The sequence below is a fragment of the Stenella coeruleoalba genome (genome assembly GCF_951394435.1).
Source record: "Stenella coeruleoalba genome assembly, chromosome: 11".
NCBI classification, from domain to species: Eukaryota; Metazoa; Chordata; class Mammalia; order Artiodactyla; family Delphinidae; genus Stenella; species Stenella coeruleoalba.
Window position 1 is genome coordinate 84,763,012 of NC_137157.1, and position 14,813 is coordinate 84,777,824.

Sequence of the window (14,813 nt, forward strand, 5' to 3'; positions counted from 1 at the left end):
CCATAGGTCTTCGCATTTATATTTGCTAGCAAAAAAAGAGGGGCTGGAAAATATACTCTTGGTGGGCATAGGGGTTAGTAAGTATGCAGCTCAGGCTGTGGATAAGATATATCTGTGAAGCTTCCTGAAAGTATTCTTAGAAATCTTGATACTAGCCTAGACCTACTGAATCATAATCTATAAAGGCAGAGTTTAGAATCTGTATCTTAAAAAAGCTCCATGGATGATTGTCTTGTATTTATATCCTGGGTTGATAACTTGCTTCTCCTGTGGATCCACAAATAAAATTTGATGATTATGTTGATTATGAATTTGCTCTAGTTTGGTTTCTCCAGAAGGATGTAACCAAAATAACTTAGCTTACAAATAGTGTATATTAGAGACCAGCAGCCTATGTAAATACATCCTTCCCCTGCTTTCTCCTTCTGTGCAGTTATTAACCATTTATAAACCTGGTTCTCCAACCTCCTTTAGAGTTTTCACTCCATCTAAAATTGAATATCTTCAAATTTTGTGGAGTTTTCCACTAAATTTGGATCCATTACTGGGGATGGGAGTAGAATTTGGACATAGTGGTGGAAGTGCACTTCAGGTTAATGTCCCTGAGAATACCTGTCCCCCAAATGTTCCAGAAAACACCACCATAAAAGCTATACCAGTATCTAGCAGTAACCTATGTAATTATAAATCCTTTTCATAATGGGTGGACCCGCAACTAGAAATGACCTCTTGAACTTTGGGCTGAAGTAATGATTGAACCACCTGAGGACCAAGTGACTTGGAAATCTGAAAGAGACAGAGGTTCTCTGAATGTAATATTCTACTCCATTTCATTCCACTGCCTTCAATTCAGTGACCCTTACTTCAGTTGTAGAATCATGAGATTCAAAGAAGTCATAGTGCTACCACTGTGGATTCCCGGCCATTCATTATAGAATTGCTTTTCGTATCATCTCTATCAGCTTCTCGATGACTCTCTGAAGACAGATTGCTTATCTTTGAGGCAGCCTTTCCTTGTTGGTCCGTGTATGGGTTGCTATAACAAATCGCCATAATTGGTGGTTTACACAATACAAATTTATTATCCTATAGTTCTGTAGGTTGGATATCCGACATGGGTCTCACACAGCTGAGATCAGAGTGTCTGCAGGGCTGTGTTCCCTTCTGGAGGCTACCGGGTAGAAAAGTCTTCCTTGCCTTTTCCAGCTTCTAGAAGTTGCCCACATTCCTTGGCTCCCAGCTGCCTTCCTTCATCTTCAAAGCCAGCATCTCTGACCATTTTTACTTCTCACTTCTCCCTCTCTTCACATCTGGGAAAGTTCTCAGCTTTCAAGGATTCCTGTAAGTAGCTTAGACCCATCAGGATAATCTTCCCATCTCAAGGTCTTTAATCTAAATCATATAGACATACCTTGGAGATATTGCAGGTTTGGTTCCAGATCATCGTAATAAAGCGAGCATCGCAGTAAAGTGCGAGTCACGTGATTTTTTGGGTTTCCCAGTGCATACAAAAGTTACGTTTACTATACTGTAATCTCTTAAGCGTGCAATAGCATTATGTCTAAAAAAACAATGTACATACCTTAATTAAAAAATACATCATTCATAAAACATGCTACCCATCATCTGAGCCTTCAGTAAGTGATAATCTTCTTGCAATAGTCACATCAAAGATCCTTGATCATAGATCAGTGTAATATAATAATAATGAAAAAGTTTGAAAGTACTGTGAGAATTACCAAAATGTGACACAAAGACACGAGGTGAGCAAATGCTGTTGGAGAAATAGCGCCGATAGACTTGCTAGACGCAGGGTTGCCACAACTCTTCAATTTGTAAAAATACGCAACTCTGTAAAGCACAGTAAAGTGAAGTGCAGTCAAACGAGGTATGCGTGTATCTGCAAAGTCCCATTTGCTATTAAGGTAACATAGTCACAAGTTCTGGGAATTAGAACATGGACATCTTTGGGGACCATTATTCTGCCTGCTGCGGATAGCTTTCATTATTGGAAAGTTATTATGTGATTGAAATCTGCTTCTGTGTATTTTCCATTAATTGATTCCCATTCTGCTTCTGCAGCAGCAAATATATTTCTTTTATATAGCCATAGTTCAATATTTTAATATTATTGTCATTACTTGCCTTAATTTACTTTTTTCTAGGCTAAGCAAGCTTAATATTTTTAATTCTTTGACAATAATATAATTTTTATAACTTTTTTTTACCTTTTCTTAATTCTGGATGTAATAGTGTTTGTCAGGGTCCCTCTGAAAAAGCGTGTTCTAGATGCACTCTGATCAACTCAGATAATCTTAAAACTAATAGATCTTATGATCTAAATATTATAGTTTCTTAATTGTAGCCTAAAATTGAATAACGTTTTAGCAGCAACAGAATACTGTTGATGTGTTTTAACAGTTTCCCCCAAATGAAAATATCTTACACTTCCATTGACAAAGCACTTTGAATCACAGTATTACCTCATTTGATTCTTATGACTGTGCTGCTAGGGTAGATGGTATCCTTATGTGAAGTGAGGAAACTTATACATAGAAAGGTCAAGTGCCTTACTCAAGGACTAATGACTAATGAGTGATACAGTCTGGACTAGAACTCCATGTCTTTTGAGTACTGTTTTTCTGATCAGCTAAGATTCTCTGGTATTTTTTAAAAAGTATTACTCTCAAGTTACTACCTGTGTTGTCTTTTTCTTTCCTTTCCCTCTCTCGCTCCCTCCCTCTCTCCTTCCTTCCATCCTTCTTCCTTTCCATCCATCAATGTTCAGTGAATGTCATCAATGCCATCTTATGTGCCGGGTAAAGGAAACAAAGTTTTCTCCTTTGTTACTCCTATCTTTAAGGATCTTACTTGTACAAATAATTAGTTAAGGTTTTACATTTTGCTCTGATCTCTAGTTAACCTTTATCAAATTAGCCTTTATACTGTATCAAAGCCATGTGAAACATCTTGATTATATATAAAACATATTAGTTATTTTTAAAGCTTTGTAGCATCTATAAATGTTCTGTATCAGTGAATATATTTTTAAGAGGTTATTTCCAAAAATGTGTCCATAAAGAGTATACTACTAAAATATTCATTGAATACAGGAAAGACTATATTAGTGAGAACTGTATATATGTATATAAAAATAAATAATATATTACTGAAAATGAAGAATTGACCATTCACTGATTTGGCCATTTGTCAAATTGTCTTGCACTCTTTAAAGACAGTATCTCCCCAGAATGTTAATACACAAACTGAATCGTGAGAAATGATCAGCAATCCATCAAATCTAGATTATTATTAAGTTATATAAAAGGTTACATTTTACTGCAACACCAAGATGCCACATAATGAAGCCATGATGACACATAATGAAGCCATATACATGATAGCAATCATTATTAAGGGCTTTTTATGACCTAGTCATGATTCTAAATACTTTATGTACATGAACTCACTTCATCCTCACAATAACCCTATTAGGTTTGACATTGTTATTATTAATGTTACCTTTATTTATGCAATGATAATGTTGAGGCTTTGGGGGATAATTTACCCAGGGTCACGCAGATAGTATAGTGAAGCAAGGATACAAACCCAGGTGATCTAATTCCATAGCCTGTGTCCTTAACCACTGCACTCTTCCTCGTTAAGAGATTCCTGGAAGTCACTAAATTCTCACTGTGGTGCTTTAAAGGGTTTAGCACAGTTAATCGCCACAGCTTTATTTATAAGAAAATAATAATAAAATAACGCTTTAAAAATATTTTACAGAGACTTTTACAACATTATTTGATCTTTGCAGCAAACCTATGTGCTCTCTGACAGGTCTTTTTATTATCCCCATTTTACAGATGAAGTGACTGAGTTTGAAAAATTGCCCAGTGTCAGAGATCTACTCTGTTAACTACTTTCAAATATGCAATACAGTATTATTAACTATAGTCGTAGCGCTGTACATTCTATCCCGAGGACATGTTTATCTTACAACTGGAAGTTTGTACCTTTTGACCACTTTCACCCATTTTCCCCAACCCCACACCCCCACCTCTGGCAAACACCAATTTGTTTTCTGAATTTATGAGTTCACTTTTTTTTTTTGAATTCCACGTATAAGTGAGAGCATGTAGTATCTGTTTTTCTCTGTTTGACTCATTTTACTTGGCATAATGCCATCACAAATGGCAGAATTTCCTACCTTTTTATGGATCTATAATATTTTCACATTGTCTTTACCCATTCATCCACTGATGGACATTTAAGTTGTTTCCATATCTTGGCTATTGTACATAATGCTATAATGAACATGGAAGTTCTTAATGAACATTGAGATAATGATTTCATTTCCTTTAAATAAATACCCAGAAGTGGAATTGCTGGATCATATGGTAGTTCTATTTTTAAAAATTTGAGGAACCTCCATACTTTTTTTCCATGGTGGCTGCACCAATTTACATTTCCAACAGTGCACAAGAGTTCCCTTTTCTCCACATTCTCACCAACATTGGTTGTTTCTTGTCTTTTTGATAATAGCCTATCTAACAGATGAGAGATGATATCTCATAGTTTGATTTGTATTTCCCAGATAATTAATGATATTGAGCATCTTTTCATGTACTTGTCGGCCATTTGTATGTCTTCTTTGGAAAAATATCTATTCAGATCCTCTGACCATTTTTAAATTGGATTGTTGGGGTCTTTTTGCTATTGAGTTGTATGAGTTCTGTATATATTTTGGATATTAACCACTTATCATATATATGATTTGCAAATATTTTATCCCATTTCATAAGTTGCCTTTTCATTTCGTTGATGGTTTCCTTTACTGTACAAAAACTTTTTAGTTTGATGTAGTCTCACTTGTTTATTTTTGCATTTGTTCCTTTTGTTTTTGGTATCAGAATCTTAAAAAAGCGTTGCCAAGACCAATGTCAGGGAGCTTATCCACTATGTTTTCTCCTAGGAGTTTTATGGTTTCAGGTCTTATGTTCATGTTTTTGATTCATTTTGAGCTGATTTTTATGTGTGATGTAAGATCGTAGTCCAGGTTCATTTTTCTTACATGTGGCTGTCCAGTTTTCCCAGCACCATTTATCAAAGAGACTATCCTTCCCCCATTGTATATTCTTGGCCCCTTTGTTGTAAATTAATTGACCATATGTGCATGAGTTTATCTCTGGGCTCTCTGTGCTGTTTCATTGATCTATGTGTCTGTTTTTATGCCAATAAGATAATGTTTTGTTTAGGATAGCTTTATAATACAGTTTGAAATCACGAAGTATGATACCTCCAGCTTTGTTATTCTTTCTCAAGATTGCTTTGGATATTAGGAGTCTTTTGTGGTTCTATACAAAGTTTGGAATTGTTTGATTCATTTCTGTGAAAAATGTCATTGGAATTTTGATAGGGATTGCATTGAACCTCTAGATCATTTTCGGTAGTATGGACAGTTTAACAATATTAATCTTTGCAATCCATGAGCACAAGATATCTTTCCATTTATTTGTGTTTTCTTCAGTTTCTTTCATCAGTGTCTTAGAGTTTTCAGTGCACAGGTCTTTTACCTCCTTGGTTAAACTTATTCCGTAGACATTTTATTCTTTTTGATGCAATTACAAATGGGGTTGTTTTCCTAATTTCTCTTTCTGATAGTTTGTTATTAGTGTATAGAAATGCAACTGATTTTTCTATATTGATTTTGTATCCTGCAACTTTATTGACCTCGTTCATTAGTGCTGTTAGTTTTTTGGTGAAATCTTTAGGGTCTTCTATAGAAAAATGTCATCTGCAAATAGAGATAGTTTTACTTCTTCCTTTCCCATTTGGATGTCTTTTATTTCTTTTTCTTGACTAATTGCTCTGGCTAGGACTTCCAGTACTATATTGAATAAAAGTAGTGAGAGTTGGCATTGTTCTTGATCTTAGAGGGACAGTTTTCAGCATTTTACCATTAAGTATGATGTTAGCTGTGGGCTTGTCATTTATGACCTTTATTATGTTGAGGTATGTTCCCTCAATACCTACCTTCATTCAGAATTTTTATCATGATTGAATGTTGAACTTTGTCAAATGCTTTTTCTGCATCTATTGAGTTTATCATATGATTTTTATCCTTCATTTTATTATTGTGGTATATCACATTGATTTGCAAATGTTGAACCATCCTTGCATCCCTGGAATAAATCCAACTTGATCATGGTGTTTGAATATTTTACTGACTGTTGAATTCAGTTTGTTAATATTTTGTTGAGAATTTTTGCATCTATGTTCATCAGAGACATTGATCTGTAATTTTCTTTTCTTTGTGCTAGCTTTGTAAAATGAGTTTGGAAGTGTTCTTTCCTCTTCTGTTTTTTGGAAAAGTTTGAGAAGGATTGGTATTAATTCTTCGTTAAATGTTTGGTTGAATTCACCACTGAAGCCATCTGTTCCTGGACTTTTGTTTGTTGGGCAGTGTTTTTTGATTACTGATTCAATTCTCTTACCAGTAATTGGTCTGTTCAGATTTTCTAATTCTTCACGATTCAGTTTCTGTAGGTGTTTGTTTCTAGGAATTTATCCATGTCATTTAGGTGTCCAGTCTGTAGGTATATCATTTTTCATAGTAGTCTTATGATCCCTTGTATTTGTGTGGTATGAATTGTAACGTTGCCTTTTTCATTTATAATTTTATTTGAATCCTCTCATTTTTTCCTTGGTGAACCTAGCTAAGGGTTTATCCATTTTGTTTATCTTTGCAAAAAATCAGCTCCTAGTTTCATTGATCTTTTCTGTTGTCTTGTTAGTCTGGATTTTATATATTTCCACTCTGATCTCTGTTATTTCCTTCCTTCTACTAACTTTGGGCTTAGTTTGTTCTTTTTTTCTAGTTTTCTGAGGTGTAAAGTTAAGTTGTTTATTTGAGGTCTTTCTTTTTTCTTAATATAGACATTTATTGCTATAAAATTCTTTTAGAACTGCTTTTGCTGCATCCCGTAAGTTTTGATATGTTGTGTTTCATTTTCATTCGTCTCAAGATAGTTTTTGATTTCCTCTTTTGATTTCCTCTTTGGCCCATTAGTTGTTCAGGAGCATGTTGTTTCATCTCCACATATTTGTGAATTTTTCAGGGGTGGAGTTTATGGCGAGAGTGTGTCTCAGACTTTCCTACTTATTTTGATGTTTTTTCTCAGTTGCTTAATGTGTCAGAATCACTCAACTAGTTTCTGGATTTCTTTCAGAGGGAATTGCTCCATGTGTAGCTGTATATTCGGTGTGTCCATGGTAGGAGAGAAATTCAGGAGCCTCCTATGTTGCCATCTTGGTCTAGAGTCTACACCTATTTTTATTATTTAAACTTTATTGATAAAGTTTATTGATAAACTCCAGTTATCATTTCATTCAATTGATAAACTCCAATTGTCATTTCATTCTTTGTTTTGGTGTTTTGTTGGTTTTTGAACTTGGATATTCTATACATAAGAATTCAAACTACTTCAAATACTGTTATTTACTTTTAAAATTAGTTTTTAAGTGAAAGAGAAAATAAAAACTTCATTTTTAATTTAGTACCTTTTTTGTAATTTAAAGTTATTCAGAGTCTGTTTATTATAAATAGGATTTGTGAGATAATTTGCCTTTAGTTATTTGTATTTCTGCTTTCTGGAGGATTTAGTTACAAAGAGAATATAATTCATCATCTCTCCATTTTACTTGTTGTAGGATGATCCATTTTCTGCCTTGGACATTCACTTGAGTGATCACTTAATGCAGGAAGGGATTTTGAAATTTCTCCAAGATGACAAGAGGACACTTGTTCTTGTGACTCACAAATTACAATATCTAACACATGCTGACTGGGTAAGAGTTTAAAAGAAGTTTCATTAATTTTTATATTACAGTTATATAAATGCTTTCTGAGATAAAGATAATTCTCTTGGCCAATTAAGGATTTTTGTCACAATTCGTCTAATATGTGCTTTCCTTAGATCATAGCCATGAAAGATGGAAGTGTTCTAAGAGAAGGCACTTTGAAGGACATTCAAACCAAAGATGTTGAGCTTTATGAACACTGGAAAACACTTATGAATCGGCAAGATCAAGAACTAGAAAAGGTAATTGCTCAGAGTTCAGAAAAGTTCAGAGTTGAGTTCAGAAGAGTCAGAAATGTAGTGCATAATTACTAAAAAAACTTTTAGAGAAATATTACCATTTAATGTTTGATGATATAATAGTCCTCACCTGAAATCTGAAATAATTGTATAGTTATATATCATTAATTGATAGACTACTTTGAAACTAAAAAATTCGAGTGATATCTTTCGGATGACGTGTTGTCAGCCTTTTAGAGGAATTTTATTTGAATTGGAGGCATATTACAATCATATGTGTGTTTAAAACTTAAACTACTTGCTCAAGCATGCTATTTCCTCCTTTTATCTTATATTTCCTTATGTATGTCTTATTTTCCTCACCTGTAATATGAGAGTATTTTCATTCACCATTTACAAATGGAGGGTTGTGGGCAAAACAAAATCTGAGATGGTTTTGAAAGAAGGAAGAGCTATGAGCTGTGGGTATAGTGGTAAAGCATGTCTGGGATAGAGTTGGGGGGTGAAGGAAGGTAATCAGAAGGAAATAACAATAAAGCTTTATATTTGGATAGTTTTTAAAGTCCACAAAGCCTTTTTACATGATCTCTGTTAATTCTCACAAAATAAGCAAAAAATATCAGAAATTAGTAAAGAAAATATGATCTCACTCTTACAAATGAGAAAACTGAGGCTCAGGAGGCTAAGTAATTTGCCTAAAGTTGTACAGTACATATAATAAGTGGTACCAGTTGAATTTGAACCCAGGTCTCTACCCAATGTAATTCCAGTATAATGTAAGTATAACATTGAATGAAATGATAACAGAGTTGGAAACCAGATTGAGTATGATAAAAGAAGAACTCATGGTTGAGAGGTGAATTATAAATTGAATTAGTAAATTTTCAAAATGTTTTCTCTTGAGTTGGGACTAGGAAGTGTCTAGAATTCAGTAGTCCTGGCTAGGAATGAGCATTATAAAATGAAAATGCTTATATCAGCAAATTTCTGAAAAAATCAAGAAATTAAAATGTATTATTTCATAAAGGAAAAAATGATCTATGTTTCAATAGCAAAAGGAAGATAAAAAGTCAGACAAACCATGGGATTGCTCTGTCTTCTGCAGCTTTGCCAAAGATCTCAAAAGTAAACTACAAACTTCTCAAAATATGGAAGAAAAGATATATGTAAAAGTCTTTAAGTAGACTAGGAAAAATCATAGAACCTTCGAAATGAGGATATTCATCAAAATATGACAATGTACAATTGGCAAGAGCCCCACTTAAGAATTATGTGGTGGAGTGCTTGATTGTAAACTTACTGGGATGGTTCCAAATGACATTTTTTCAGTGGTCTAGATGCCAGGGACAAAAGAAAATGATGTAAGCTTAAGGAGTGGACCATTTATGGTTTACTTTGGAAAGAAGATCTGGAAAAACACAGAGAGAGAGAGAGAGAGAGAGAGAGAGAGAGAGAGAGGACGCTCTTGGCTTGATTTTATAGTAATACTGATTATTGAGCAAGCCAGGAAGAAAGTCCATTACATTGTGTTTAGAAATGAAGTGATCACTCAAGATAGCCTAACTCTGTAATTAAAGACACATCACAGGGTTATAAATCAGCTGAGGGAGATATGGAGCAAGTTAAGGTGTGGAAAGGGCAAATCCATTTGCGGGGTTAACCAGTGGCCAGTAGAAGCCAGCATGAACCATGCACCTGCCCAGAATGCTCACCTGGGGCTGGAGGGAGGTTACTGCCACCCAGAGAAGGGCGGGCTCCTGAAATTCATCTGAAGCCAGGGAGAGTCACACTGTGAGAAATAAGACCACAACACCTTGGGGAAGTTTTCATAGAAACAGCTTCTGAATATGTTCTGTGGCAGGATGGGGTGTTTGCCTAGGACACTGGTTCTCAACCAGGGTCACTTTTGTCTTCTTGGGGACATTTGGCAACATCTAGAGACATGTTTAGTTGTCACAGTTGTGGAGCAGGTGCTACTGGAATCTAGTGGGTAGAGGACAGGGATGCTGTTAAACGTTCTACAGTGCACAGGGCAGCCTCCATGACAAGGAATTTTCTGACCCAAAATGTCAGTAGGTTGAGAAAGGCTGGCTTAGAGCCAGAGCAGATCAAGCAAGTGGACAAGGGAGTGAAACTAAAGAACTCACAAAACATCCCATCTCAGGGCTTTAGACAGATCTGTCAGTTTAAGGGTTAAGGGATAAGGGGGAAAAAATATGTTAAAAGGATAGAAATGGCAGCTATGAAAAGGAGAAATTTATAACACTTTTAGCTGATTTAAACGTTATTAAAAAGTCTATCTTGGCTGGCATCACCCATTGTCTTCATAATGTTATTAAGCAAAATGAAGTAGCATCTTTGGATATTTCTTCCCCCAGCCTCCAACCCTCACCTTGACCTGACCCTTCACAGGCATCCAGTAAATATTTATTGGATGAATGAAACTAAATTTGTATTTACTTAATCCAGATATCAACACAATTTAAAATATTTAACCTCAAATGAGCTTAATATGAGCATTTACTCATAAGAAAAATGACTAAAGATTAAAGTCCCCAAGATGTTAAATCTTTTGTTCACACAGATTGGCGAGTTGAACAAGAACCAGATCTTCTGTTTTTCCATGAACAGGTTTATTTCATTTCGTTACACTATACACAAAGGATTAGGTCCTTTTTAATTTTGGGTTTTATTTACTCTCATGTACAAGCATTGGTTTTCATATCGTTAGGCACAATTAAAAGCTAATGTAAATGTGATGAATTGGGAGATTGGGATTGACATATGTACACTAATATGTATAAAATAGATAACTAATAAGAACCTGATGTATAATAAAATAAAATTCAAAAGAAAGCTAATGTAAAATTGTCTCTGAAAAAATACTATTCAAGAGACACTTTCGCTTTTACTTTTTTTTTTAATTCGAGAACTTGGAAGCGACAGAGCCTTCTAGAATAGCAAGTCTCCTAAATCACACATGTTACATGAGGCCAAACAAACAAAAACAAAACAGGACCACTATCTAGAGACTGATCACCAAAGAATTATTGGTTTATCAGTGTCACAACTGTGATTTTTTTTTAATGTCAGCATGTACAGGAAGCTCTCAAATTACCATAGATTCGAAAAGTCTGTGGCTCAGTTATTTGGAACTCAGAATGCATTTCCCCACAGAAACAGGGAGATGGTTAGTTTCCCAGACTGTCCTGCAGAAGCTGATTTAACCCACAGTGTAACTGAACTGATGCTACTAGTCCAGTTACGAAGCCAAGGGGGCGGAGTGTTGGAAGCAGAGAACTGGAGAAAACAAAATGCTTTTCCCTTTCTCAGCACAAGACAAGTCAGGAGCAAAGCTTAAAAATTTGCAAAGTTTGTTTTTGCCATTTTTCTCTTCTTTCTGCTTATCTTCCCTTCCCAGGGCTTTCTTCTAAACTGCTAGGCAGCTGAATACCCTCCTTTCCCATTTGCTTAAAAATTACCCATCTTCTGGGCTTCCCTGGTGGCGCAGTGGTTGAGAGTCCACCTGCTGATGCAGGGGACACGGGTTCATGCCCCGGTCTGGGAAGATCCCACATGCCGCGGAGCGGCTGGACCCGTGAGCCATGGCCACTGAGCCTGCGCTTCCGGAGCCTGTGCTCCACAATGGGAGAGGCCCACGTACCGCAAAATTACCCACCTTCCTTCAATTTCTATTGAAGTTCCTTTCTCTTGTGCCGTTCCCTTAGTGAGATGCTCAGTCAGAAATTCATCTCGATTTAATAATTCATAATATTAGTGAATGACTGATAGTGCTTTAACCAATCCAGAAACACATGCATTTTTCAAGGAAGATATTTGTTAACATAGATGACTTTAGTTAGAAAAATTACAGGAGTACGTGAAAGTGACATAAAAGAGCAATGGTGGATCCAGGCTTTAAGGCTAGGGGAGGTGTCCCCCTGCCCCTGGGGTCAGCTCCATCACGTTTTTACTACTTTTCCTGGCTTCTTACTGCCCTACACCTCTGAGCTCTGAGACATTTTTCACAAACCTCAGGCATTACTCCTATGACAGGAGTTGCCCATCCATCTGTAGCGTGAACAGAGCCCAAGACCCAGAAAGGTAACTAAGGATTGGTTCTTGGTACGTGTGGGTCACTGTAGAACTTAACTGTGTCTGTGAGTTCCTTGAATGATAGCACAGTGTTTCCTGTAGGATATGGAAGCTGACCAAACAACTTTAGAGAGGAAAACACTCCGAAGAGCCATGTATTCAAGAGAGGCAAAAGCCCAACTGGAGGATGAAGATGAAGGTAGACCTTTTTTTATGTCTGACACATTCAAACGGGTAATAGGATGTGAGGGTCGTTCTTTAGCAAATGATGTGTGAATATGTCAGTGAGGAATGACTAGCCACTTTGCAGCAGGTGGAAAGGCCAAATCAAATACCTAAAACTGAAATGGAAAGAGTAGGAGTGAAGGAAAAGTGTATGCAATCAACCAACAAGCATCTTGAGGGACTTCCCACAGTGTGTCTTAGTATTTTTGTGTTGTGCGTGAGAGAGAGCTGACAGGACAACAGGTCTAGACCACTGTTCAGATAAATTGGAAAGGTGTAGTATAATAAAATGTCCTTTGGAAATAAACAATAAATGGGGAATATGGAGAAAATACTGCTTTGAAAGACATACTTGAGTCAGTAAGTTCTTATGGGGTTTTCACGATAACACAGCAATGAAGACTAAGAGGATGAGAAAGCTGTTTGTTATGTTTCAGTTTTCTGGATCTAGTAAGGTATAGCAGGGAGAAAAGGTTTATGGGAAATTTGAGGAATAAGCTGAAATAGTTACATGACTTTGACATTTGTTGCCGAGAAGTTTGCAAGATAAACCACACTTAGGTCCATAGAGTAAATGCACTATACTTCATTTTTCCTACATGGTTTTTGCTGAAGACCTCATTTCTACAAGCCAATTAAAGAAAGAGGAAATTATAATTTCAAACTGAAGGACACCAAAATATGTTATCTTTACTCATCATATGATAATTATTGTGTTTCAATAAATACTCATTAAGTAAATAAATAAATGAATGAATAAATGAATTTTGTACTCCAGTTTCTTAGATTTAAGGATTTTTTTTAACATCTTTATTGGAGTATAATTGCTTTACAATGTTGTGTTAGTTTCTGCTGTATAACAAAGTGAATCGGCTATATGTGTACATATATCCCCATATCCCCTCCCTCTTGCATCTCCCTCCCACCCTCCGTATCCATCTAGGTGGTCACAAAGCACTGAGCTGGTGGTCACAAAGCACTGGGCTGATCTCCCCATACGATGCAGCTGCTTCCGACTAGCTGTCTATTTTATATCTGGTAGTGTATATATTTCAGTGATACTCTGCCAATTCATCCCACCTTACCATTCCCCCTCCCCGTGTCCTCAAGTCCATTCTCTAAGTCTGCCTAAAGAATGGTTCATCAGAACCATTTTTTCTTTCTTTTTTTTAGATTCCATATATATGCGTTAGCATATGGTATTTGTTTTTCTCTTTCTGACTTAATTTACTCTGTATGACAGACTCTAGGTCCATCCACCTCACTACAAATAACTCAATTTCGTTTCCTTTAATGGCTGAGTAATATTCCATTGTATATTTGTGCCACATCTTCTTTATCCATTCATCTATTGATGGACACTTAGGTTGGTTCCATGTCGTGGCTATTGTAAATAGTGCTGCAGTGAGTATTGTGGTACATGACTCTTTTTGAATTATGGTTTTCTCAGGGTATATGCCCAGGAGTGGGATTGCTGGGTCATATGGTAGTTCTGTTTTTAGTTTTCTAAGCCCCTCCATACTGTTCTACATAGTGGTTGTATCAATTTACATTCCCACCAACAGTGCAAGAGGGTTCCCTTTTCTCCACACCCTCTCCAGCATTTATTGTTTGTAGATTTTCTAATGATGGCCATTCTGACTGGTGTGAGGTGATACCTCATTGTAGTTTTGATTTGAATTTCTCTAATGATTAGTGATGTTGAGCATCCTTTCATGCGTTTGTTGGCAGTCTGTATATCTTCTTTGGAGAAATGTCTATTTAGGTCTTCTGCCCAGTTTTGGATTGGGTTGTTTGTTTTTTTTGATATTGAGCTGTGTGAGCTACTTGTATATTTTGGAGATTAATCCTTTGTCAGTTGCTTCATTTACAAATACTTTCTCCCATTCTGAGGGTTGTCTTTTCATCTTGTTTATGGTTTCCTTTGCTGTGAAAAAGGTTTTAAGTTTCCTTAGGTCCCATTTGTTTATTTTTGATTTTATTTCCATTTCTCTAGGAGGTGGGTCAAAAAGGATCTTGCTGTTTTATGTCAAAGAGTGTTCTGCCTATGTTTTCCTCTAAGAGTTTTATAGTGTCTGGCCTTATATTTAGGTCTTTAATCCATTTTGAGTTTATTTTTGTGTATGGTGTTAGGGAGTGTTCTAATTTCATTCTTTTACATGTAGCTGTCCAGTTTTCCCAGCACAACTTATTGAAGAGGCTGTCTTTTCTCCATTGTATATTCTTGCCTCCTTTATCAAAGATAAGGTGACCATATGTGTGTGGGTTTATCTCTGGGCATTCTATCCTGTTCCATTGATCTATATTTCTGTTTTTGTGGCAGTACCATACTGACTTGATTACTGTAGCTTTGTAGTGTAGTCTGAAGTCCAGGAGCATGATTCCTCCAGC

At 36.0% G+C, this 14,813-nt stretch overlaps 1 protein-coding gene across 13 annotated transcripts in view; it reads left to right on the forward strand.

Moving 5' to 3' along the window:
• Positions 1-14,813, forward strand: part of ABCC9 (ATP binding cassette subfamily C member 9) — a 331,111-nt gene that overhangs the window by 254,973 nt on the left and 61,325 nt on the right. For all 13 annotated transcript variants that reach the window (XR_013830487.1, XM_079936823.1, XM_079936819.1 and 10 more), the window contains 3 exons: positions 7,714-7,851; positions 7,980-8,105; positions 12,300-12,396. Coding sequence is in view for 12 of the 13 variants with exons in the window: in XM_079936823.1 (XP_079792949.1) it covers positions 7,714-7,851; positions 7,980-8,105; positions 12,300-12,396 (361 nt within the window). In the remaining variant the exon portion in view is untranslated. The remainder of the gene's footprint in view (positions 1-7,713; positions 7,852-7,979; positions 8,106-12,299; positions 12,397-14,813) is intronic.